General features: G+C 42.0%; 1 protein-coding gene across 1 annotated transcript in view; it reads right to left on the reverse strand.

Annotated features, from left to right (window-relative positions):
* The window catches only part of LOC133028332 (protein shisa-6), a 67,340-nt gene that overhangs the window by 29,410 nt on the left and 11,601 nt on the right, over window positions 1-26,329 (reverse strand). Inside the window, exon 3 of the mRNA XM_061095528.1 lies at window positions 25,257-25,358. Coding sequence (XP_060951511.1) covers window positions 25,257-25,358 — 102 coding nt within the window. The remainder of the gene's footprint in view (window positions 1-25,256; window positions 25,359-26,329) is intronic.

Raw genomic sequence — 26,329 nt, forward strand, 5'->3', positions numbered from 1 at the left:
CAACACTGCTAACCCCAACCCTAACCCTAAACCTAACCCTCTCTTGAGCTCAACACCGCTAACCCTAACCCTAACCCTAACCCTAACCCTAATTTTTAGAAAAATCTAGAAATGTGGGAACATTGGGCTGTGGGAACATCGGGACTAATTTTTCAAAATAAATCTGGGAACAAAGGTCTGTGGGAACATAGGGCTGTGGGAACATAGGGCCTAATTTTAAAAATTGTCAGTGAAAAAAAAATCCTTAGAAATGTGGGAACATAGGGCTGACCCCGTATTTAAGATACACAGGAGCACACAACAACCTATTTTACACACAAATTAAAAATGTATCGAGTCCTTTCATATTGGCAGTTGTGGGAATTGCTGTTCCATGTATGAGTCATATTCAATGCCACAAATGCGGCGGGAAACTGAGAGGCTCTCTCCCCTCGGTGTCTTGCCTGTGTTGCATCTTGTATGACACGAGGAAGAAATTGCTGTAGCACGTTGTTCCCGAAATGTAAAAAATCAATAGGTACACAAACCTTTATCGCCGTGTATGAGCCAACGCCCAGAGGTGCAATGCCCGTCCAAACCCAGCAGGTGCCATGTCAGCATACAGACTAAATAAAGACGGAATGATTGTGTTCACCTGGATGTCACGTTCCATCACTGCTGGGTGAATGTCGATTGTATCAATTCCCATTGCAGACAAAAGCCAGATGTTAGAGGGTGTTAGTGGGGTTTTTTTGTCCAGGAGAGAAGGGGCTACAAACTCTAGATTTACAGAGCCCATGGGTGGATGTATTTACTTTACTGACGACCAACAGATAATGTTACCTGCCACCACTACATGCAGCACTCCAGAGGCTGTTTACAGTAAAGCTGCAGTGTTCACACACCCTGTAGCTCTTCTCGTAACAATGTAATCCTCAATGTAGGCTAAGCAGTGGCTAACTCACGAGTTACCAAGCCACAACATAAAATGAAGGCGAACCTCTTATTAAGCAGAGTTTATAGCCTATATCTCCCCTCAGCTCCAATGTTCAGTGCAAGGTATTTGTTTGTGTCTTGCTGCTACAGTGGAAAAATACTTTATATTAAATTATAACTATCATTTTAAAGTGTAAAATGATCACTTTCTTACATGATGCATCTTACATTATAACCTGAACACTACATGTTTTATGTTATAATGTGAAACTGATCAATTTTTTCCCTTTTCCCAGGATGACAGCAATACACCTCTGTAATTTAATGAGCAATGTCAAATTGCTTTTAAATTCTTGACTTGTTATCTGGAAACAGAAACAGAAGAATAAGAGCTAGCAGCCGGCATCTGAATGTGGTCAGACTTTAGGAAAATGTATGAATAAATGAAAAGGTTATAAATTATAAAGAAAACGCTGTCTTTTGGATTTGTCTGTAATATTTATTACGGGCCAACATGATGCAGAAAGGAAAAACGAGAATAAATCAATTCATATCTGCAATGATTAAATACCAAGGAGATGTCTTCACATGAGCTAATAGCACCCATTCTGAATTTAATGGATTAGTTGGTGCGGAGCCCCCAGGTGACCGAGGCCACAGCTTCAGCAGCGGACGTCTGCTCGATACCAAAAATCACAATAAAACCAATCCCCTAAAGTAGATGAATGGCCACAGGAAGACCCCTGATGTCGGGTTGTACAGCAGCAACGAGCACTGGGGCGTGAATGTCCTGAAAATGACCCTCCCAGTTCTGACAGCGCCAGTATTTTTCCCAGCAAGCGAGCAGCAGACACAGATACCTGCACATCCGTCCGTCCGTCCATACATTTCTTCTCCAACTCCCCATTCAACGGCACAATCAGGCTCACCAGGGGCTCGAGTCTCCAGTCATTACAGCCAGTTAATTCTCAACTCATTAACAACGGAGCCATAACAATGGCCCGCACAAAAGAAGGTGTGGGTGGACTGCCTTCACGCACGAGAGAGGGAAAAAGAGAAATGCTGGGTTTTTCATAATCAACTGTCAGTCATTTGGGTAGATAAAGGCTTCTTTAAGTCTGTATAGGGGACAGAAGCCCACAGTTGCAATTTAATTACCATTTTGCTGGAGTTTTACAAAAGAAACATAAGTATGCAGTGTCATGACTACGGAGGATTGGCTTCATGAATAGAAATGTGTTTCTGCAAAAGACAGAGAGAGCTGAATTCCAGCCCCGACAAATTCATTGGAAGCGACGATTTTTCCCGTCTTCTCTGACCTCCCGGTTAAATAGGGAAAAAAGACAAAAGATTTAGATGTATATTATCCTCCTCTCTACCGGGATAAGACATTAGGGACTTTTCATGCCCTCTATGATTTTTTCTACAATTTCGCTTTGTTTAGCTTTTAGCCTTTTTTCAATTACTATGAATTAAAAAGGTGATTGCTTTTACCAAAGGATTTCCTGCCTCAGCAGCAGCAGTGCCGCAAAGCCTGGAGCACAACAGCCGAATACACTTGACAAGGTGTGCTCAATTCGCTTCAGGCAAGAGGTGTGAGTGAGACAAATCTGAATATTGATTGAGGCCATTTAATCCACCCCGGCTCCTATTGATATGTCAATCATCCTGCCCCATCTAGTAAAGCGCATCAGTCTCACAGGCGTAACAGTGGCCCAAGGACACCTCTCTTTTCTGTCATGTTTTAATTGCTGTTGGCACTGCACGCCGTGACTCATGGTAATGAGTTAATGTAGTCATCGAGATTTACTGAGCAGCCACAGGCTACAGACTTCCTGCCGAGAATAGTGCACCATAGAGTATGGCTCTATTAACATTTCAGCAAAGTGCCACTAGTCACATCGGCTGCCCTGATCACAGCAATTGTGATTAATTTGGTTGCCTGCCACATCAGACTGGAGGAAGCTAGGTGGGTTGGGGGAACTTGGGAAGAGGTTTATGGCACTATATGTGGGCAGTGGAATATTTCATCATGATTGCATCTCGCGGGGAAATAAATCCTTTTCTCTTTGTGCAATTTCCTCTTCTTTCAATTCACACAAGCCACGCTATATGCCTAAGAAGTACTACCCTTGGAGGTCGTGTTTTTATTGTTTTATAGGGCAGAATTAAAGGAGATTAGAGTGCAAGAATGACAAGATTTTGAGTGAAATGTCTCAAAAACTATTGAATGGATTGATGTGACTCTGTTGCGACAACTTTCAAAACAAGCAACAATTAAAAGCAAGGAGATGCCTACCCTTCAAATTGTCTCTCTAGACCTATTGTGCTTTTTTCACCATATTTTTGTTGACCAATCATCGAGAGATACCTTCCAAGTAATATTGCCTATTTATTTGGTGAGGATTGTCTGGATAAGAGGAAGTCCAAAGATTCAGATTCTAGGACTGATAGTTCACCAGTCAAAGCTTCATGTTAATCACAATCTTATAAAACACCCACATGACATGTTGACGACAATTTGTCAGTAGAGACTTTGAGGTCAGCTGGAAGAAGCTCTTCATGGTGATGAGGCCAAAACTAAGCTCTTTGGTCTCGGAGTCACCCTGGCGTGAATGTTGTAGAGCTATTGAATGCATTTTTATATTCACTGTACTTTCTGCAAAAACTTTATTGCACAAGAAGCAGGTCATGAAATGTAGCACTTTGGGTGATACTGTTTGCATGTTTTCCTTATTTAAAATTTCCTGAAATTGGTCAAGGAGGACAGTTCTAACAGCGCACTGTACCGAATACAATCTGCACACATTTACTGGGGAACATTTCTTCATAGAAGCCTAAACATATCAGTATTATTTTTAGGCCTTTGATTTATTAATTTTTCACTTATAATCCAAATTTGATTTTGAAATGGTAACTGTCCTAAAACTATGAAGAGAGGACAGAAGGCCTGGAGCCTCCATAGCTCAACGTGCTTGATTAGAAAGTGTCATGTGAATTAAGTGATCCCATTTTGATTTATATTGGGTGGGAACAGAAATCACTGCCCTAGGCCTTCCTGAAGGGAAATCTCACTGGGTTTAGCGTTTTTTTTTGTCGAGGGTTTAATCTACCTGAGCAGATCAGAGACTTCAGTCAAACAGCACAGACGGCAAAGTGATGGGATGGCTGATGAAAAGGCAGAGAGAACAATTCTGAATGAAACTGACAGGTGTAATAGCGGAATGTAAATTGCTCTGATATTCATATTCACGTCAATATTTCGGTTTTACAAAGTGATTTTAGACTTTCAAGGATGATTTGCAGTTTGGGTAACGTTGCCTCCAATCTAGCTGATAAACTAGCAGGCGAGCAACTGTTCAGAGACTGGATTTTTCCAGATTAATGTTGAAAGACAGACCTGTATACATGCATCATTTCAGATTAGATGTCAGGTAGCTGGATAAAGCGCCTGCTGAGTTAAAGAGCAACCCTATTCTCACCTTCCCCTTCCAAGCAGTGCATTCAGGGAACATACAAAGCACAACAGGCCCCATTCTAGAGCCAGTATTTGGTGTGTCTACTCCGGGCTACCATAGGAACATGGTGGTGCAAAATGGCAGACTCCATGGAAAAGGACCTGGTCTTGATGATAGATATAATGGGCTCATTCTTAACTGACAAAACCATAATTATTCCTCATTTCTACACTGTTGGAAACTATTAATATTATATTTAGTGACTGTTGATTTATAACCTTCACTTCGACAAAAACAAAATGAACATAGAGGAAAACTGTAATTCCAAAATGATGAGTTTTGCATTTGTCAGATGTACAAATATATAAATGATCATTTTTGACATTTACTACAGTATATTTTTGGAACCTGTTGCGAAGAACAACATGCTGCATATTGAGGAGATGCTTGGGAGAATGGAGCAGCAAGAGTCCAGTCTGCAGATTGCAAGGTGATGGGACTGCCGACTCCTGTGATTGGAGAGGGAGCGTTCCCCATTGTGCGAAATTACATCTGCGCTGCCAAACCATTTCAAAATCTTCCAGACTTTCAAAGAGAACCCTGGGAATCTCTCTTGCTCCCCTTTCATAATGCAAACCGCCAATAGCTGAGGATGCCTGCTTGTTGCTTTTGTTCTTTCGTTGGCAAAACCCATCAAACTCTCTGACAAACAGTTATTGGGTGGTGTGCAAACGAGGCTTCTCTTTCTTCTTCTACCATCACTCTGTTACTAAAACAAAATGAAAGATGATTGAAGTGGAAAAAATGACTGTTAGTACTATTTTAACTGCGTATGAACTTGTGAAGCATTGTAATTATGCACTGGAGCCAGACATGTGATGTTTACCTGGGGAAAACGGCTACAGAAATGTGCAACACGTACTTGTCACCAGATGAAATACAATAGGTCTTCATGGGTCTGTTTAAATATTACATTCTGCAGCTCCGTAGTCAACGCGCTCCCTCTGCCTTTCACAAAGTGTCATATTTCATGTTGGCATGCGTTTCAGTCAAATGAGAGCGAGTCAGGTTGATAGATCGAGGGTCTGTAGAGATGATGCATTTCCCCTGTGATTGCTTTCAAAGCCATTACTCACAGCAAAGGGTGATTAGTAGTACGGCAGCTGACACCTCGGCCTGCGCCCGTGTGACGCAGCCGTCTCTTAGGAGGGTCCGGTTACCACTGCCACAACACTGATCTTTGATTGCCAGGCTCAATCAATAGGCCAAAATAATGGATTGCATGCATTCCTATCAATCAACCTGCCAGGAGGAAGGATGTCATGGAAGGACAGACAGTAGCCGGGCTATTTGTGAGAAAGCCTGCCTGACTTTTAGCAAAATCACTCAGATTCTGTCTGTTGGAAGTCATTGTGTTACCTGTCAGTGGTATTTTGGGAGGAATGTGTCTGTGCTGTCCTTCAGCCGTCACTGCCTGTAATGAGGGAGAGGGCAGCGCTGACAAAATGTGAGCTTGACCCTTTAACAGAGGGAACATCCACTGACACCAGCCGTTTGCACACACTGATCTAGGCCATGAGGGCCGTCACTCACACAGTTAATGTAACCCACTCCTGAGCTACAATATAATGTTAATTCATGATGTCTGATCAAGGCTGTTAAACCCAAAAGGTTGCCACACATGGTGTCATGAGTTCAGCCCAGCTTGCTAGTTGCAGCCATTGTACATCCTAATTATAATAATTATAGCTTCATTGACTGGTAGTGCAACAGGTAATTCAGCAGATGAGAGTGAGATGACTTTTAAAGACAAGGCCCTTTGAATATGTCAATGTCGTTCTTCGGAAAAAAAGAAACGCAAGATAGACAGAAATTTAAAGTTAAAGGTTTTTTGTTGTAACTTTTGTTCTGTGAGCCTGTGTCTCTGGGTGCTGAGTTATCACTCCACTGCCATCACTCTGTTAATAAAGTAATTTATAAAGACTGACATGTTTCTCACTCTCTAAACCATCACTTCTGCCGTAGACAATATGAGCGAGTCATTAATAAAGGATAATGGGCTCACACAGCTAAAGTGTTTAATATGTTCACCAACTAGTCACTGACTAGATCTGTCTGCTGTTTGGTGCTGAGCAGGTTGTGTACAGTGGGTTTTAGGGTTTTCTTTGGCACTGCGGCTGACAACTGCTTAGCAATGAACTTATGAAGCCAAGGGGATCAGCAGATTTGGGTGGTAATTCTCTGTAGGCTCACAATGTTTTTTGCATTGTAATGTAAGAATATGTCATTAGATGAATATAGACTTGTACTGATTTATTGTTTTTTCAAAATGCGTGAAGCATATATGAGCGCACAATTTTCTCAGCTTTAAAAAGCTGGTCACAAATGTGACATTTGTGCCCGGTCACTGACTTTCTAATCTGAATAGGGCAGATTAGTTGAGTTTTAGTGCTACACAATATAGTACATCTAAATACTGTTTTTCTAGTTTATCAAGAATGTCAACTAAACAGCATAATACAAATTTCAACTATAATTTCTTGCTAAATCATAATTGTATAATGGACTGTAGACATGATTGTATATTTTTTGAATGAATACTGTAAATGTGCAGAAGCTAATTTGTCCAATTCAACTACAACAAATAATAGATCAACGATGCCTAATAATTTCCTAAGAGTGAGTTTCTGAATAGAACTGTAACTTAAGAGCCTTTTTAAAAACAAATTTGAGATAAAAACGTTATATGCAAATGCATGGCCTGTTAAACTGAGAAGATTCACATGGATGGATATTAGGTCTTGCACATAATGCTTATTGTGCATTAATCAACAGTCTATTGTGTCTCAACACTACAGACTGTAGATTTAGAGATGATCTTTTCAGACCTTTAATTAGAAGACAGAAATTAGAACATCAGCACAATCATGAAGTTATAACTAAAAGGCTAATGAGCTAGCTAAAAAGCTTGAAGTCAATGAACTGCAAGCTCAGAAGATATCATCCTTTGGAAACACTTCCCATTTTTTACTATATTTCCCTGGGGGCTTTGTGGCAGCTGCATGGCTGATTCCTCCTGGTTTAATTTATTATATTCATGCTACTCCAGATTGCTGTGTCTGCCAGATAGACCACCATGGTCAAGAGAGAGCCTGAGGAGAGAAGAGTGGGAAGTCATATGGGGTTTGGACCAGAATCTGGTCCAACTGTAGTCCAGAAGACAGAATTGGACAATATCTATTCCCTATGCTGCTCAGGTGGGTTTGAGTGCTCACAAGTAATTTTCGAGATAATTCAATCTATCTTCCAGCGAGCAAATATTGACTCACACTCTTATAAGCATTTAATATGTTGATTCTGGGTGATAAAAGGACCAGATACTAATTACAAGAGATTACTGAGTAATATTTGAGGGGATTAATATTGTAAAAGTAAAACTTTTTGCCTGTATCATTTCCTCAACCCTCCTCCTGGCACAAAAGGAAAGCGTCTGAATTATTGTCTGCGACGTAGAGCTACAGTGTGAGATCAGCTGCCATGTGACTCTCCTCACCCAGGGAGTGAAGACAGGCACATAGTTTATTACCCGTCCCTGTGAGAGCTGCAAAAGAGTTCCCGGGCTGTTTAGACTGAGCCTGATGCAGTATTGATGGCACTGGTGAGGCTGGCACAGACAATGCTCTGAGAAGACGGATCGATGCCAAATCAAGGGAATAGAGGCAGTTTAGTGAAGGGAGCACAAATTAAGTACATCTTCTTTATGTGGTTGAGAATGGAAAAAAACTTTACATGGTAGGCAACAAAATGCAACCTGCACTGCGCCTGCAACGACACTGAGCAGACATGAGAGAGAGGAAGCTTCCTTGCATCCAAATCAAAGTCCACTTGTTTATGGACGACCAAGTTTTTCGCAGTGTCACAACATCTTTCATCACTGTCATGTTGCCGCCGTCTTCGTGTGTGGCTTGGCCGCTATCAGCTGACTATCATAATTAAAAGACTGAGCAAGCAAACATGGGCTCGGGCAGCAGAGTGTGGTAGCATGGATAGAGGAGCAGTTTTTACACTAACACCTCGAGTGCTTTGCTGTCAGCCGTTGCGCTTCATTGCCCACATCCGCACTCTCTCTGCAGGGTCCTTTTTGCTTTTCCACCATCAACTCCCTCAGAGAAAACACTGCCTCGAAATTGCATCGATATAAGATGGGCACCGTATTTTTTTTATTTCAGGTTTCTATCCGAATGGAGTTATTAAATCTAAAGTAGCATTTAAATTTGATGATTTGACTCTAAATACTTATTTAGACTCCAAAATAGCACACAAATTGGCGTGAGCAGATCTGGAGACAGACTGCTGAGAATCATCAGCAAAATAAATACAAATACACCCATCTCCTAAGTGTTCTTTCAGAAGATCCACCCCATAATTCATAGAAGTGCATTGCTAATGTAATAACACAATTGAGGAATCCAGACCATTTTATATGCATTCAAAGAATGCCCCCTACTTTTGAGATTAGATGTTTTTTGCTGTGCTTCACCCTTTAATTTCGCCACCAATCTCTCATCTGCGCTACCAATTAATTCTTAACTCCACTCTTTCTGTTCACATTCCATTCAGAAACTAGCACTGATTCCCACGACACTTCCACTGTATGTTATTTAAACGCTTGCTGATTTATTGTTTGTCCTGAAGCAGTATTATTTATAGCATTATTACAATGTCTGGTTACTGTTGGCTGTTTCTTTCGACTAACGTTATGACAAATATCAAAACTCGCTGGAGCTCTAGTTTTGAAGAGCTTTTGGTGTTTCTTTTGGGCAATTTCAATATTGCACATTGTTCTTGTGTTTGGATTTGGTTTGTATTGGTTGTTTATTCCGAGTTTGTCTGTGTGTCTTTAGCTTTATTTCCTGTCTTTGTCCTGTTTCCCACCTGTGTGATTATCTGCACCTGACCCCAGTGTGTTTTACCTGTGGTCAATCATCCCTGCCTCCCTTGTGTATATAAGTCTCTGTGCTTCCCTTTGTCTGTTCGGCTTGTACCTTATCGGTTGTGTTTTCCAGTGCTTTTAGTTTTCCTAGTTTTCCGTATTTTTATTGTTTGACCTGGCTTTCCTACCTAAACTTGTCTTCTGCATTTGGGTCCACCTGCATACCACACCATGACAGTAACAAATAGAGCTAAGAGCTTAGGGTCATGACAGAGTATATGCATTACTGTGCGGTTAGGGGTAAAGGGGTGGAAATTGCCCCAGGTGGTAACATGCCTGACTATGGGAAGGACTTTTTTTTTAGTGCCAGTCCACATATGTTGAACAAAATAAATTTAAAAACCTTCATCAGTGGTACCAAACTGGTACCTTGCAAAACACCAAGTAGTTATGGTTTTCTAAAAAAGAGTCAAAACAACAAGCATTTGTACCATATACGGATTTCTTATCAAATGACTCTCAGCTATAGGGTAGTATGTCTTATAGCTCCATTCACACACTGGCCATGACATTGTTTTCCCAGTCAGCTTCTGAAACATCTAGCCTTGCCTCCACTTCTGTCGGCACTCATTGGGGATTTCTAGTGTGAACAAAACAAAACAGACCAGCCAGTAGACACATCTCCAAAGGAAGAAAGACTGAGAGACTGAGAGCATTGACACACAGAGTATCTTCTGTTTTACGTCGGCATATGGATGTTTCAATTCTGCCATACGTGCCTGAGGGGAATTCTCCCTTGAGCTAGCTCTTCCTCTTTCTTCTCTCTGCTCCTCCTCAGGGATCACTGGCCCCCTACGCCACCGCTCCCGTCATCCCAGGCATGCTAGCTGGGAGCCTTTTCTTGACTGCGTCCTCCCCTGGCTTCTGTCACCAACCGCTGTCTGAGTGTCTCAGTTGAGTCCCTATCTCCCTGTGGCTCCCTGCTAGCTCCGCGGTGCACTGTGCCAAATGTGAGGTAATTAAGACACACAAATCTCCTCCACTCGGTTGGGAAGAGGATTGAAAAGCTCATGTCTGTCAGAAGCGGCAGCATGCAGCTCATTTGCCTTTTTTGAATGTGCTTCAAGGGTGTGCCAATTACTGTGTGCATGTACTATAGGCAGCATGTGACTCGCATGGCTAAAATGCATAGGGACAGTTTTTGAGACTTTTGACGATGTCCATAGATTTGACACCGACCTATCCTTGGACTACATACTGGTTTAAATGGTTTTGTATTTATATAGCGCTTTTCTAGTCCTGATGACCACTTAAAGCTCTTTACAGTACTGTTTTACATTCACCCATTCACACAGTGCATCTATTAGCAGCACTTTGTTGTTCTATGGGGGGTAATTCGGGGTTCAGCATCTTGCCCAAGGACACTTCGGCATGCAGATGGAGAAGACTGGGGATCACAGCCACGGCCGCTTACAGATATGTACCTTTTAATGAACATCTGATACAACCCTGTCACGATATTTCACTTGTAATAAAATTCCGATAACAACCAGTAGTGAATTTGACCTTTTATTAAATCTCAGCCAGTAAGTTTCCCACTTCTGATAAGATTATGGTTTAACAGCAGGTACATAACTGCTCCATAAAAAGTCTGTGAAAGCTGTAATGAAATTTGAAAAATGAAATTTTCATTTAAATGCCTCATGCATCCCACAGACACCTCTAGCAGAGAATGGATGGGGTGGGTCACTCTGATTTATGTGCCTGCTAAACCTTTAATAGAATTTCATAAACCTTGGTGTTAGTGGATTTAATGTCACATGTTGAACTAAATGTGATTTAGGGGGTTCCCCTACCTTGAATACAGATGAGAGGGAAAGGTTGCTTTTTTTATTCTAGAATTTACATTGATATTTACATCATTAAATATACTCTCCAACACTGTAAGTTGCTTTCATAGTATTCAAACTAAAGTAAATCCTGCATACTTTTTTATTGACAGATTGACTGTATTTCGTATATACTTCCCTCTGAGGCAGCCATTCATTTCCATTCATTTATTTGATGTATGAAAAAGATTAAAGCAGGCTTTTGAAATTTTATTGAGGTGTGCAATATATTTCTGTGAACATCAAAAGTACTAAAGGAATATGAATGAAAAGAAATAACTATTGCAACCATTTTTTTTCATTCCAATCCCCATAAAAATGTATGATCATGCACGGAATGATTTCAAGTTACCCCAGTTTCTAAATATGGTAATGCAACTGGCAAAATGTAATGCAGACTTGAGGTTCACTGTGAATTAGATTCAAAAGTATGCTCAGAAAATAAATTGCAAACACAGCATTTGATTTTCTTTTAATGTGAACTAAACTAATGGTACCAAATCGTTGCCTATGACTGTTGCCATTTGTTTTCATTCTTTCATATATAAGTGGAAACAAATTGTTCATTGTTATCTACAAAATAAATTAAAATATTTCTTAAGTATGTTGACCAAGTACGTCATGTAAAATGTAAATTATTTGGGCCCTGCAAAACCACTGGCATGGGTGTACTTATAACAAGTAGGGAATTACCTCACAGAAATAGTTACATCATGCAAACACCTCTTCCGGTTGATTCATAATGAAGCAGTGTGAGTGACTCCCCCTCCTGTGTTTTCACACCCATATCATTTTCCCTCCCTGCCTCAATCTGTGGGGGGTTAACAGGCTGGCTCGATATATGTGAGAACACCTCGCTCCATCCGATACACTCCCTTCCCCAATCCGTAATGGCCCCGGGGGAAACTTCATTATTTATCGCTATTGAAGGGGCCTGTCAATTATAATACCTCAGCCCCCCCTTGTCTATTACCCCACAGTCTGGGCCAGTAGATTGAATATCTGTGGCATCTATCAGCGATAATTCAAGCACCACAGCATGTTAAAAGTTCACAGAACCTGCACCTAAACAATGTGGAGGCAATTTGCCGCTATGGTCAGGGATTGCCGAGAACGCTGTGGTGTAACGTGACAGCTCAGAGATGTAGACATGGTTGCACTTTATTTCTCCAACCAACAGCTCATGGAGTAGCTTTATCAGCCCATCAGAGCTCCTCTCTGCATGCTAAGTCTCTCCCATCTAATGGTTTTTCAAACTGGAGCCTAATCCTAAATTTGACAGGGTGTTGATCCCTCAGAGATTCTGCTTGTTGTCAAGGGTTCAGTGTGTAGGATTTAGAGAATTTGTTGATAGATATGGAATATGATATTCATAATTATGTTTTAATTGGTCTATAACCACCTCAAACTAAGAATCCTTGCATTTTCATTAGCTTAGACTTACCCCTTCATATCTACATATGTAAAGGGTTCTCTTCACACCATGTTGCAGCTCAGTGTTTCTACACTGGCCCAGCTTGGACATACCAATCCCATTCGACATTACATTTCCATTTTAGTGATAAATTAAAGGCCACCGTAAGTTGCCATTCTCAAGGGTAATAAGGCACTCCTGGCCTGCTTCTCATCCAGCATTAATGCTGCTTTTATACAATATGTTTAGTACAAACAAATACACCTTAAAAACATTACTCAATCCTAAACCACCTCCACACACTACAGCTGTTACATCTTGGCTCTGAACCACTTGAGGACATCCAAACTCCCCCAGTTAAGGGCACATCACCGTCCATGGTCAACCCTTTCTCTGACGGCAGCACATAAGCAAGACAAACATTTAGCGATCCTTCTTCGCTCTGTCCCTCTCCGCTCCCATGGTCAATAGCTTATCACCTCCTTCCCTTGGTCTTCTAGTTGAGTGGAAAGCATACAAAAAACATGGAACAGCCCTACTACATGTGCTTCTCCATCTCCTGAGGTCAATAGCACATCATTTCTCCCATTTACCCCTCTCACTGAGAACAAGGTATCAGAGATCTTGACTGGCAGCCCTGCTATTACATGAGCTGGACCCTATTTCCACTATCTTCCTCCCTACCATATCTTCAACTATTGTTCCAGCAATCACACATGTTAAATGCTTCACTAATTTTAGGAAGACTCACTTGATCCGTCCCAGGTCAAAAACTATTATCTAATTACTTCCAATCTTAACTAAGGCTATTGAAAGAGCTGCTGCAAAATCCCTCTTACTGAATGCCCTCCTTAATTCAAATTAGAGTGGCTGTAAGAGTGGCCACTCCACTGAAACAGCTCTGTTATCTGTGATAGAAGCCCAAAGGGCAGCTAGAACTGCAGCTCAGTCTTCGTTTCTTATCTTAAGGACCTATCAGCAACATTTGATACATGAAGCAACCGCATCCTGCTCACTGTTCTCTCCAATGTACACACCCTGGGCAAATTACTTTCTTGGTTTCATTGAAAAACATGTTTGTCCCATCCCCTCCTCACAGGGGTGCCACAAGGCTCCTACTGGGGGCCCTTCTCTTTGCAATATGCACAACCTACTTTGTGTCTAATAATATCTATGCATTGGTTTCTCTTATCAATGCGACACAGATCACACACAACTATAACTGTGATTCTCACCAGATCACCCCAGTTGTGCCACTTTCCACGATACCACATAAGAAAAATCAGGCCTTACCCAACGTTTGGAAAAGGCCATGGTTATCTGTCACCTCCACTATTACAATTCTATTGCCCTGGCAAGCCTCGCTCCAAGCAAAGTGAAATACTCAGATAGTCCAGAATGAAGCCCTGCGTCTTCTCTTCACCTAGCACCCATCCACTTGAACTTTATCATATGCTCCTCCTTGGTCACCTCACTCGATGTGGCATTGCTGCTCGAATGCTACCAGGGTAGGTGTGTCCCTCTCTATTTCTCTCTTGGAGACTCATCTCATCCAAGAGCAACTAATTTCCTCTCACCTCTAACAGCCTTACATGCCGAGCTTGAAACTGTTTTATTAAACAGCCTTAGCACTTTGTACTTACTTCAAGGTCTCTAGCTATACTGAAGTTTAGTGCTGTCCATCAGTTGTAAGTCGCTTTGGATAAAAGGATCTGCCAAATGAGAATGTAATGTGCGGATGTATGGATGATGGAATTTTCATCTAGTTCCTCCACTTATTTTTGAAGTTTTCCTCTTAAATTCGCGCCTCTGTATTTAAGACATGATAAAAAATGTACATTTTCAGGTTTTGTCAATCCATTTCTCTTAACTTTGCTAATTCACTGAGAGCTACAGGCAAAGGATGTCTCAGCTGGGTTTTGGCTAGGATTCTGGGTTGAAATTATGGTAACTGTTGGTAGAGCCAAATAAAACATTTAAAATGTGAATGTCATCCCTGAAGAAACAAAATCGACATCAGACTAACTGCAAACACTAAACATTCAGACAGATATAAAAATACGAGCGAATGACAGAGCAAATTAACACCAAACTCAAAACACATGCGCTCCCTATTGCCTTTTAAATTTTTCATGCGCTTGAAATAGATTTGGAGATGGATCCCAACCCAGAGCTGATCATTTTTAATTTGATCCCTCCCATGCATCATTATTTGCACAATGCAACTGCAGGCATAACTTGTGTGCTCGGAATGGCAAGTCTACATTCAAATTCTGCACACAATACATAAATTTCGCCATCTCGCATACAACAAAAAGAAATCATTCCATTTGTTTTCCCACACAATGACCTGTGGATAATAGTAATACAGGGCTAGAGGTGGATGGGGAGAAAAAAGCGGCCGAGTTATCTGCCTTTCCCAGTCTTTGCCTCTCAGTTATGAATAATAGATTACAGATGAGAGCTGGAGTTTGCCTTGCAGGGATGTGGGTATAAAGCGGCTTGAGGTCAACACGGCAGCGCCAAGATCTGTTTTTACCAGGCCTATCCTAAGCACTTGAAGAAGTATCCTCACAACACCCTCAGCATGACTATTTATAACAGCTGCTGTATCACTCAAAGCAACCCTGTGAAGGACACGACAGTCAAAACACAATGTCGTGGTTTTCAATATGATGAACTGCGTCAGACAGCTCTCCCTTGTCCTTCCCCTGCTAAATATCTGTTAACCCAGTGCAGTGCTCTGCTGTCGTGCACAAAACACATGTTAACCCTCCTGTTTCAGGCTTGGCCACCTTGGTGCGGAGCGACAATGGCTGATTACCAGGTTAGAGCTATATGGAGGAAACAAACATCCAAACAACTGCCATTGTGTAATTTAATAATTGTAATCTGGGCTGAGAGGCAAATTAAACAGGGAAGCTTGAAAAGAGAAAGCTGTTTGATTCAGAGGCTCAACACTGTCCTTTTAGCAGTGGATTAACAGCTTTCAGATCGGCGCCATGTCTTTTAATGAGAGAGGGTGTTCACTGCACACGTTTGGACATAAGAAAAAAAAAATCAATCTAAACTAAACATTGTGTTCAGTTCCCAATGTGTTAGCTGTGACGAAAAGGCTACAAAAGGTCTCAAGTGTAGAGAAGCTTGAAATTCAAAGACTGGGACCAAAGTCAAAACACAATTCAACTGCCAACCTCTGTTCATCTGCTAACCCAGGAGGCAGAAATAGTCCACAGGGATGATATATTTGGGGCAAAGTTCACAAGTTCATTTTATTTCCAGGGAGGGCATGGCATTTTAAGTCATCTTATCTTGGATGGACTTGCAGAGGAGGGGTGAAGTCGGTGAGGTAAGGGGCCAAGAAGGTGTGGATTTAAAGTTGTTAAATGGTCTTTTTCATCAGGGAACTGCTCCCTGGGGAAGAGCCGGAGGACAGAAGAACTTGATTTCCAGAGTCAATTCTGAACTTTAAAGGATAATAAATATTCCTCGTAAAAAAAAGAAGGTAACATTACACTTCTTTAATTTCACTCTGAGAGGTGGTGGACTGGTGGCAGAAACTTGGACTGTGGGCAGAAAAGGTCTCTGGTTCGTGTCTGGTTCGACTCCACGGAGAAACAACAAAACGACGAACCTGGATTGATCTGTCCAAAAATCCAAGAGGATTCTCCCTACCCTGTCTAGTGCCCCTGAGCAAGGCACCTTACTCCCCCAACATCTGCTCCCCGTGCGCCGTACATGGCTGCCCACTGCTCTGTGTGTCCTGCACCAGATGGGTTAAAAGCAGAGGTTACGTTTCCCTCCTTGCATGAGTGTGCTTGTGCATGTCTGTGTGTTTGGGACAAATAAATGTATCTTAATCTTAATCTTAACTCAGAAGAAAAGACTATAGCTAAACAACAGGAGGAAGGTTTATTCACTTTCATTATGCATGTATAAAACTCTTGAGCTAGCTAAATAAACCTAAGCCGCAGAAGCAATCCACAGATGTGATGCTTCAGCACATGGTGGGTTCCACATTCATCAGGCACCCAGCCTCCACTTGAGTTTATTTGTGTACAGGACCCCGTTGATCAAAGATGATGAATAACAAATCTAAAGAAGGGAAATTAGCATGAAAAAGTCCTTGTTTCAACTGATGCAAAAAAATATCTGCACTTACTTTAATGAGCTGCGATAAAAGTTGCCATGCTGTGCGGTGGGCAGCATCTTGATTGATGCTGCCAATTAAGCGTACACTACCGTGCCCGAGCAAACATCCCAGCAGCCTTGTCAGCCCGTTGTCCCCGGCTACCTGCCTGCAAGGACTCTGTCTCTTCTCCTGCCATTTTTAACTGCCAAACTCTTACTCTCCAAATCCCTCTTCCTGTTTCGCTCGCTCACTTTTCACCTGCTCAGATATTCCGTTTGCTCCACATTTCTTGCATATTCCCCGCTCCCGTTTGTCTCCGAGACAAAGCCTTCTTCCTCTTCCCTCCAGCACCTCACTGCCAGGCAAATAGCTCCACTTGTTTCAAAGTGGCCACAACAGAAGGACAATGATAAGAGAGCTGTCTCCCAACTGTCATTTCCTCTCTCGGCCCCCACATCTCAAATCACTGTAATTGACTGCAGTGTATCGGGAAGGGCTATTGTTCCTCGGGATACCGGAGAGTCTTGTCAGGAATTGTAGGTTGCCTTGTCATTCACTGACCTCAGCGTATTTTTCCCAGTGGTATTTTGGAAAAGGCTACGATGTGTTTGACGCATGTGTTAATGTCTCAACACCCAGAGATAGTCGTTAATTCAGTCCTTGGCTGGAGGACACTTGAGCCTGTGAGTTGTGTAAATGAGGGAGAAGAAAAAACTGCAGCTCGGTCTCTTGTGTGGGTGAGAGGCTCGGCAAGTCAGTCTTTACAACGCAGCTTCTCCTCCGCTCCTCTCTGGTTCTGCTGCAGCTCAAAGTGAATGATAAAACAGCAATGTCACACTCTCTTACTTTACCTTCCAACAGCCACTTAACCCCTAACTGAGCAGGGCTTCGCCATGAAAAATAAGATCTTCTCTACTTTTTACAGGAGCACAATGCCTCACCTTGGTTTGGATATCTTGGAATCCGCTGCATATTCAGCAGCAGAGGCTCCAGAGGCGGGTCAAGTGATAGAGGTGTCTGATCATCTCTTCATATTGAAATTTGTCTTGATCCCTCTCCCTGTAATGAGTGCTGTGGTCCTGGCCCTGCTCTCTCCTGGACCTTATTAACACTTTCTTAATGGTTATTCTGCAGAGTGCTTAGCCAGCAGGTCATCCGTGCCAGCTCCCCAGAACCTGACCATCAATTTGTATGAGCAGGTACACTGTGCCCGCTGTCAATCAAAATCGGCCACCGAGTGAAACGAGAGCAGCTCGGCTGGATTCTCAGTCCCTAAAAGTGATTTGGGGCCACAGATTGCTCCCTGAAGTGGGACCTGCTTTCAAAGTGTTTAAAGAGGACGTTTTGTCACTGAAGGAAGAAATATATCTTTTGTAGGAGAGAAACCAGTCATGTAGAGGGTAGATTTTTATGGGACACATTTCGAGGGGACTGTTATAATGCCTAAGATGGTGGTCATGTGACCCAAGGAGGCCAGATTCCGCCTCGATGACTTTTAGTGAGAGTAGTGGAGAAGCAAACAAAACAGCTGTTGTGACTTATTAATATTTAGTGACTATTTTTCAGAGCAAAAATAAAATTATGTAAAGTTTGCAGAGAAAGATTAATATATAAATTTGTTTTACAAACAAAGCAATGAATTGTTTTCAGAAAATACAAAATAGGAAATTCATGGATGTTCTTGCAATATTAATTCCTTTCATTTGGATTTTGAAAGCCACATCTTTTTGACTCATAAGATTTTCGATTAAAATGGATGAATCCAGGTTATAGATAGATAGATACTTTATTGATCCCATGGGAAATTTAGACAGAATTAAACATGCTGCCATTCCCCTGCAGTGGAATTTAGGCTTTCACCATGAAATAGCTCCAGGAGATTAATAACCTGAATATATGATCACATTAAAAGGCTTTTTGAGATATAATCAAAACTGAGAAGAATGAATATAGACGTATTGATGAAGTCTATCGTATCTAATCGCTTATTGGCACAGTATCATAACGGCACGATGCCGAGTGTCAGGTTCAGAGCAGAGCAGCAGTTTGAAGATGTACCATCTGTCCATCCACGTTTGAGGAGTATATTTATTTATTATGAATTATATATGGCTGAATCCCTCATGACCTTAGGAGTGACTATATTTGAGAGTTTAAAGCAGCAGGAAGTACAATGTAGATTTAGCATAGAATCATTTCCACAGTTTCCATGAGTCCTTCTTTCAAATGACCCTTGAAGCTGCCGGTCAACTCTATGTTGTTCGACAAGATGACTTTAGCGATAATGGTTTTATTTCAGTGTAAAAAAGCTTTAGATGTCACAATTATAGAGCGAAAAACACATTTACTCATTTAGAGCCTGGAAATTTGACTCTATGTTGAAGTGAGTAAGAATTACACTATTTGATTTGCTGGAAAAATGTGAGTTTTTGCATCAGAGATCTCATTCACCATCCTCGGCTCGGTGATGCGTCAGAGTTGTTCGTAGCCACTGTATGAATCAGATCCTGTCTGCGCCTGATTCTCCTCGTGTACCTGAAACAACACCAACGGTTTTCACGGGCGGATGTTTTCGTCTTCTGCCTCATCAGCCTGGAGTGTTGATTACATGGGCTGCAAATGATGATGCTGCCTGTGGGCTTGTTGTTCCGCGGCCTCTGATTCATTGGGAGAAACAGGGGATGACTGTCTCACAGAAATGAAGATGTGAAACACAGACAGGAGCTTTTTAAACCCTGTCATCTAGTTCTTCAAAACAGGTTAAAGGAAAAGGCCAAATAAGAGGCAAACAGCTGCTAGTGTGTCGCAGTAGAACCAAATGATTGGCATTTCCCTTGATAGTCTCCACGGCCTCTTCCTACTGCATTGCTGTGCACTACGACTTGCTACGTCAACACAACACCAATTAGTGGCTCTCGTTAATGTGCTGAAATTGCACTGTAAATAAAAGTTGTGTGATAACATCCCCCACTAATTCCGATGCTTCGTAAAAACAATAATTGTCTGCCATGAAAACCAATTTGACTTGGTGCACAGGGCCGAATTATAAATTGGGCTTAGCAAGGTAATGAAGTATAGCACACGCTAAGTCAAGGATGGAGGCTTTGTCTGAAGTAATCACTTCTCCGGATGCTGCGGCTCGGCTGCGTTTTATATCAACAAGACTGACATATGGAAAAATAATTAAAATGGACGCATTCAACCAATAACAGCTGGCGAGCGGCATTTTTAATACACTGGCGTATTTGCATGCTGGCTGTCAATCCACTCCCCTGTCTGAGGCAGAGAATTTCCAATCAATCAAGGTGTTAGGGTTGTAATCCAGTAACATCAGTGGCAGCGGGTCTCAAACTCACAACCTCCTCTTGAACACGCCCGAGCGCAGGGAAATATGTCTGACAACGTGACAGTGATTTACAGTAGGGAGTATGAGCCTGTGACAGTGAGCGAATGGAAAAGTACACTGCAGTTCTTCTGTGACAAGAACAATTAATATAAGGACGCGATTGGGCCTCGGTCTGCGTCGGGCCAGAAGCGATGATGCGGTGTGGCGCTGCATCCCCACTGCCAGCAAACAAGGCAAAAGCAGAGTTGCTCCAGCTCCCTCTTATCTATCTTATGAGATTATGTTTCCCAGAGAACTTTTATACAATTACTGGCGACTCTGAAGCTTCAAACTGAGTTGTGCAGTTTTTACACCCAAGGCAGTGTAACAGTGCGGTGCCCATCTGACAGCGGCACATACACACACAACAAATCAGCCAGCATCCTCATTAGTTTGGCTCAGTTTGACAGAAGCCTCAACCTCGCTGCCTCCTAATTTTGGACATGAGGACAAAAGAATACACAAGAGCAAAGGAATGTGTGAGGCGGCGCATCGATCTGGACAGATGGCCGAGGGGACGGGAGCAAGGTAAGCAGCTGTGCATGCTAAATAAAGTTCAGCGTTACTAAAAGATTGTCACCCAGGGAAAACGCAAAGCCGGAGATAAGAAAAAAAAAAATGGAGGAATGCGTAGCAGTATTTCTGGTGTTCACCACTGTTTGGTTACATTTTGAGCAAAGGGAGATGGTGCAGGGAGCAGATGGACACACCCTCCCTCACTCTACACCTGACTCCATTCTGTTGCAGAGGGATTCAGAGGGAATCATGGAAGTGAGAAAAGCAAATGGTCTGTGAACTGCTGTGAATTATAAAGACATGGTAGTGTTGATTGCTATTGCAAGAAGCACGTGTGGAATTCATTCTTTCATAATAGATGTTTCATCTGAACTGTACTTATATCATATTTATTCGGTTCCATATTTAACACAATTAATTGCTTCCATCACGTGTAAAATGCCCAAATAACAAATGTAGCTCTTTGTGAGTTATTTACTGTTTTGACATTTGATAAATCACACCATGCCCACATGTGAATGTAATGTGATGTTGTGTTCCTGAAATTGATGTTTCCGGCTGTGCCTCACAAGGGTAGATCGGGTCGTCCACTAATCAGAATGTCGGCGGTTCGATTACAGCCCCCCCATCCTACTTGCCGCAGTGTCCTTGAGCAAGATACAGAATCTGGCTGCTGTCCCGGCAGTGTACAGGTGATGTGTTATGGAGAAAGTGCTGCTAATAGTATGATTGTGTGTGTGAATTGCAAAACTGTGCTATAACTGGTCATCAAGACTAGAACAAGCTGTATAATTAAAACCTATATAAGCACAGACATTCTACACAAAGTCTTTTTTCTAACAATTGAAAGATACAGTATGACAATCACATAAACCACTGTGTATTTCAGATAAATTAAATTCACATTAGCTTTTTTCCAGAGGGGGATTTTAAGTTTAAGTAACATCACGAACAAAATATTATCAGCCGCAGCTGTAGAAAAAAATTATTTGATGGAACGTCTTCCTGTATCATCAAGATGCAACCACGAAAAGGCAGAATACAATGCAATCAAATTATTTTTTTTTAAATGAAGAGTGTGACCCATACCGTTCACTCAATTAGAAAATCACGTTTCTAATACTGCGACAATGCCACAGTGTGTGGATGTTTCTTTGCAGCTGAGAGAACTCAAACAAAAGGACGTAAAGATGATAAGTATGCAATTGTTTCTCAGCAAGAAAGCAAAATGTGTTCCTAAAGATTGTCTACATATGTATTTAATTTGCAGAAAATGTCCTGGAAGCAAAATCCACAAGCTGCTTTAGACTGAGTGAAATCATTCACTGTTAAGTTCGCTGTGGAGATGACGTGATTGTCTAAATCAAAAAGCAATTTCAGAAATGACTGATGTCATTATTCATCCAAAAAAAATTGAAATATAGTTTTTGTCTTTGCTGATTAGTGACCACTAATTGCAATGAATGCTGCATTGTGGGATAATTTTGATCCACCACACCCGGTGTGTAATCTCAGTAGATTTTAAGACAGCACAACACATGAGCCTGTATTTAAATGGACATCATTTTTTATATATAGTGCTTTTTTCTAATCAAAGCTCTTTACACAAAATTTAATTATTAATAAGTTAAAGTCTTTGGGTTTTTGAGTGAACTTCACGCATATGGACATGGAACAGCTTTTTAAAGTGACGGAGGCTTCCTGCCACATTCTGAGCCGCAAGCGTGACTTGGGAAAAGGTTATTTCGGATTTATCAGATAAATAAAGGTGACGATATTAATCCTAGTAGCTCGCTGTGTGCTGCTGTTTCTCCCACCTACTCACTATATTTTAAAACTGATCCGATGACAAAAACTGCCTCAACGGTGTCTATATCTTGTCGTCTAGAAAAAAAAACATTGAATTTCTTAAAGCCACGTCACAATACAAGCCTATTTTTGTTCCTCTTTAGTTCGACAACAACACATATTCAAAACCTGGTAAGAGTGTGCGTGCATAGCTTGGAATTGGGACACAGCTAAAAACATTTTTGTGTAGCCCCGAGATGGCGACAACAAGTTCACGGCCCCATTGCTTAAAGTTGCTAAAAGGCATTTTATGAAATGTAGGACACTGCCAACTGCAATAAAGTCACACAGGGTGAGCGGAGTGGAAGGCTGTGCAGCAAAAAGGTAATTGTTGCCAAAGTAACTCAGAGTGAATTTGGAGTTCAGCGTCCCTCCCCAGTGCTCGTGGCTGATCTTGTTAACAATCCAGCACACGGCTTGTTATTGTATCCCGCCGTACAGATGTGAAGCATCCAGCTGCTCTGACGCTCAGCAACAGCCCCTGACCTCACCTGTCCTCCCCAAGGGCTGCGCTGCAACACACACACACACACTCACACACACAAACACAGCTTGCCATATAATTAACCAAACACACTCTCAATCTGTATAATTAAGCACCTTAACAGACGCAGATTCAAGCCAGAGGACTCCACCATGAGTCCTAAACCTTGTTCTGTTAGTGCGGCGTAGAACGTACAGTATGTACTGAAAAAGCAAAGAAGACAACATCTGTTTTCAGATTCATGTGGAAACTGATTTTTTCCCACTGGCTTACCAGTGAATATGTATTTGCATTTGTTTTGTTTTTTTTGCTACCCCAGCGTTGTTACTCTCAGCCAGAGCAAACCAAGCTGTGCAAACCTCTTCAAAAAGTATCGAGGCCCGGTATGATTTTAATTCAACTGGACTGTTTACTGGCTGGTAACCTTAACACGCTTCCTCCTCCTCCTCCTCCTCATCGCTGCAGCTTCACGACAGCCCACGTGTTCACCGCTCGGGAGGTTCAAATCCACCCATGGGTTTTTTGGCCGGGGGTCAAGAGACAGATTTAGTGATTTACTGACAATTTCCAAGTCATTAAAAAGGGAAGATTAACGACTATGTGTTTTCAGGAACACTGAGCACACTGTAGGAAGGAGCAATTTATATCCTTCAATCAGTCAAGGAGAGAAGCATTATATTATGCAGCTGAGTCTGTTCTGCTTTTGTGCGTATGAAGAGTGCTCTTAACAGACGATGAGAGCACGGGGGAGGCTTGGTTAAACTGTTCATTTCCCTCTACCGCCCTGAAGTGATATATGCTAAAGATTACACCGAGCAGCGGCAATATCCTAACCAAACTTAAGACCAGTGTTTCATTGATTTTGGGATTCAAACCACAGTAATACCTGCCTCTGGGCACGAGGCAGCTGAGCAGATCCGCTGGATAGAAGAATACTGTTAAGCAACTGAGGCTCTTGTACATGCTTCACATTTCTTTTCTTTTTTTTTGAGAGAGAGATTTCAGCATCAGCGAACCTTTCCAAAAATCTCCATCTGTCCTGCTTCATTTTGTTTTTGGGCAGCAGAGGAATCAAAGGCTACAGACTGCAAGAAAAACATAGATTTGAAGGCACAGATGCTAAACCACTGCTGTTGTGACAAAATATATGGCCTTAGTTGCCGGATTGCTGTTATTGTGATATCTGTACAGAGGGAATTTGTTTAAATGAATCTGGATCCATAAAACCTCATAATTTTTCTCTCATTAGTCATCTTGTGCTCATCTACAGTGGGGTTTTTTTTTTCTGGCTGCATTTGAATACCATTGCGACACGCACCTCCTCTGGGGATGAAAACAAACAAAGCGAGGAGGAAAAACAGAAAATTTCATCTAAACATAAGTGCAATGGTTCCTCATTAGAAAGGAGAGGGAAGAGAAGCTTCCAGGCCCCTGCAGCTTCGCACACTTGGAAACAAACATGTGATACTTTGCTAAACAAGATCAGTTACCACCACGTATGTCTGCCAAGCAGCACATAAATCTGATCAGGTATATTTTAAAGGTCATCGGACGCCTGTAATTAAGATAATGAACAGAATCGGCAGGTTTTGTTCCAATGATGAGGAGTGGAAAGTACATCGTGTTCGCTGCAGTGGAGCGTGAATTATATTTATATCATGTTGTTTTTTTACTGAAAGATGAAGACACAATGAACCAGCGCAGACATTCTCGCTGTGTCACAAACGCATTCAATTAAACATTCGAAAGCGGCATCAGGTAAAAGAGCTCACCTCGCCACCGCCTCGAGGTGACACACACACACACACACACACACACACACACACACACACACACACTGGGTTTGATTTGTGGAGCCAAAATGGACGGAATAAATCACAAGAGCTGAGCCAACATGGCTGCATACTAATCAGTGCATTACCCATGGGGAAACTCTGGCCCTGACTAATGGCTGCGTTGCTTTGTGTGTGTGTGTGTGTGTGTGTGTGTGTGTGTGTGTGTGTGTGTGTGTGTGTGTGTGTGTGTGTTGTGGATGTGTTCGGTGTCACCCACTCCACGCTGCACGTCAGCAGGAGTTCAGGTGAATTGTTTAGGACGGAAATTGAATCTGGAAACTTTTCACCTCCGTCTGTGTCTTGGTCATCACCAGCGTTGCGAGTGGAACATAACGTAATGGTGGCGGTTTGCTTTCATCGGGTATATCGAGCACAGACAAGAGGAGTTCATTCAATCTCCTGTGTGAGAAGAAAAGAAGGAAGGTACGAAGGAAAAAGACACTTTACCTTTCGGATGGCCTCGACCTAATGTCACAAAGCCAGAGGAGATGAAGTTGTGAAGGTCAGCGCCTCCGCTGCTCCTGATGCTCTCCTTTCCATAGTGGAGACCTGGTCACACACACACAAACACACACACACAGAGGCAGGCATGCGGGAGCACCACACAGGGACATGTAGAACATACATACATGTGGAAGCACATGGGGATACATGCACACAGGTACACAGCACACAGATACAAACATCAAGCAGACATACACAGATAGCGTTAGTTTATTCTCATTATAAAGCATCAATAGCATTAGCAAGACAGCTGATATATTGGTTTCCAGTATGGGGTTGTGGAACCTCTGGACAAAGACCAGAGCAGGAAAATATATTCATCTATGATTGATGAAACAGGATTATTTTCATAAAACACAGACAAAATGTGACTGGTTGGTTTTATAAGGTATGCATCAGATGTTAAAGGATCAGAAGGAGATATATCTAGTACTTTCTAAACAGTCTCTGCATGTGAAAATGCAGATTTTGTAGATGAGCCTTCTGGTTTCCATTTCGCGTTTGACCAATCACATTTCAGCAGGCTTTGGTTGGCCGCAGGTGAACAGTCCGTGTGGAGAGCAAAAGAGAAACACATCAACCCAAAAAAGGCTATCGGCTTTAATTTATCAGCATTCATTAACCTCTCTAAGGTTCCTGCATTTTTTTTTTCCTGTTAAAAGGATTTTTGGTAGCTTTTCCTCACTGTTCTCAAAGATTAAGGACAGAGGATGTTGCACCTTGTTAGAAACCCAATGAGGCAAATCGTGATTTGTGAACATGGGCTATAGATTATCCAAAATGCTGTCTGAAAAACCTTAAACACCAGCAAAAATTACCTCTTGTCTGTGTTTTATGAGACCCGTTTGACTCTGCCTCTCTCTGACCCTCTGTTCCTGTATTCCCTCATACACATGAGCATTCAGGCTGTGTGCCCATCTCCCTGTTTTCTCCTCCCTCTCATCTCTTTTCAGAGCTGGACCATCGGCCTTCCTCCCTGCCTTGGCTGCGGATGCCTCATTGCAGTGGTTTTGGAT

Source organism: Limanda limanda, chromosome 21 (assembly GCF_963576545.1).
Source record: "Limanda limanda chromosome 21, fLimLim1.1, whole genome shotgun sequence".
In the NCBI taxonomy this organism is placed as follows: Eukaryota; Metazoa; Chordata; class Actinopteri; order Pleuronectiformes; family Pleuronectidae; genus Limanda; species Limanda limanda.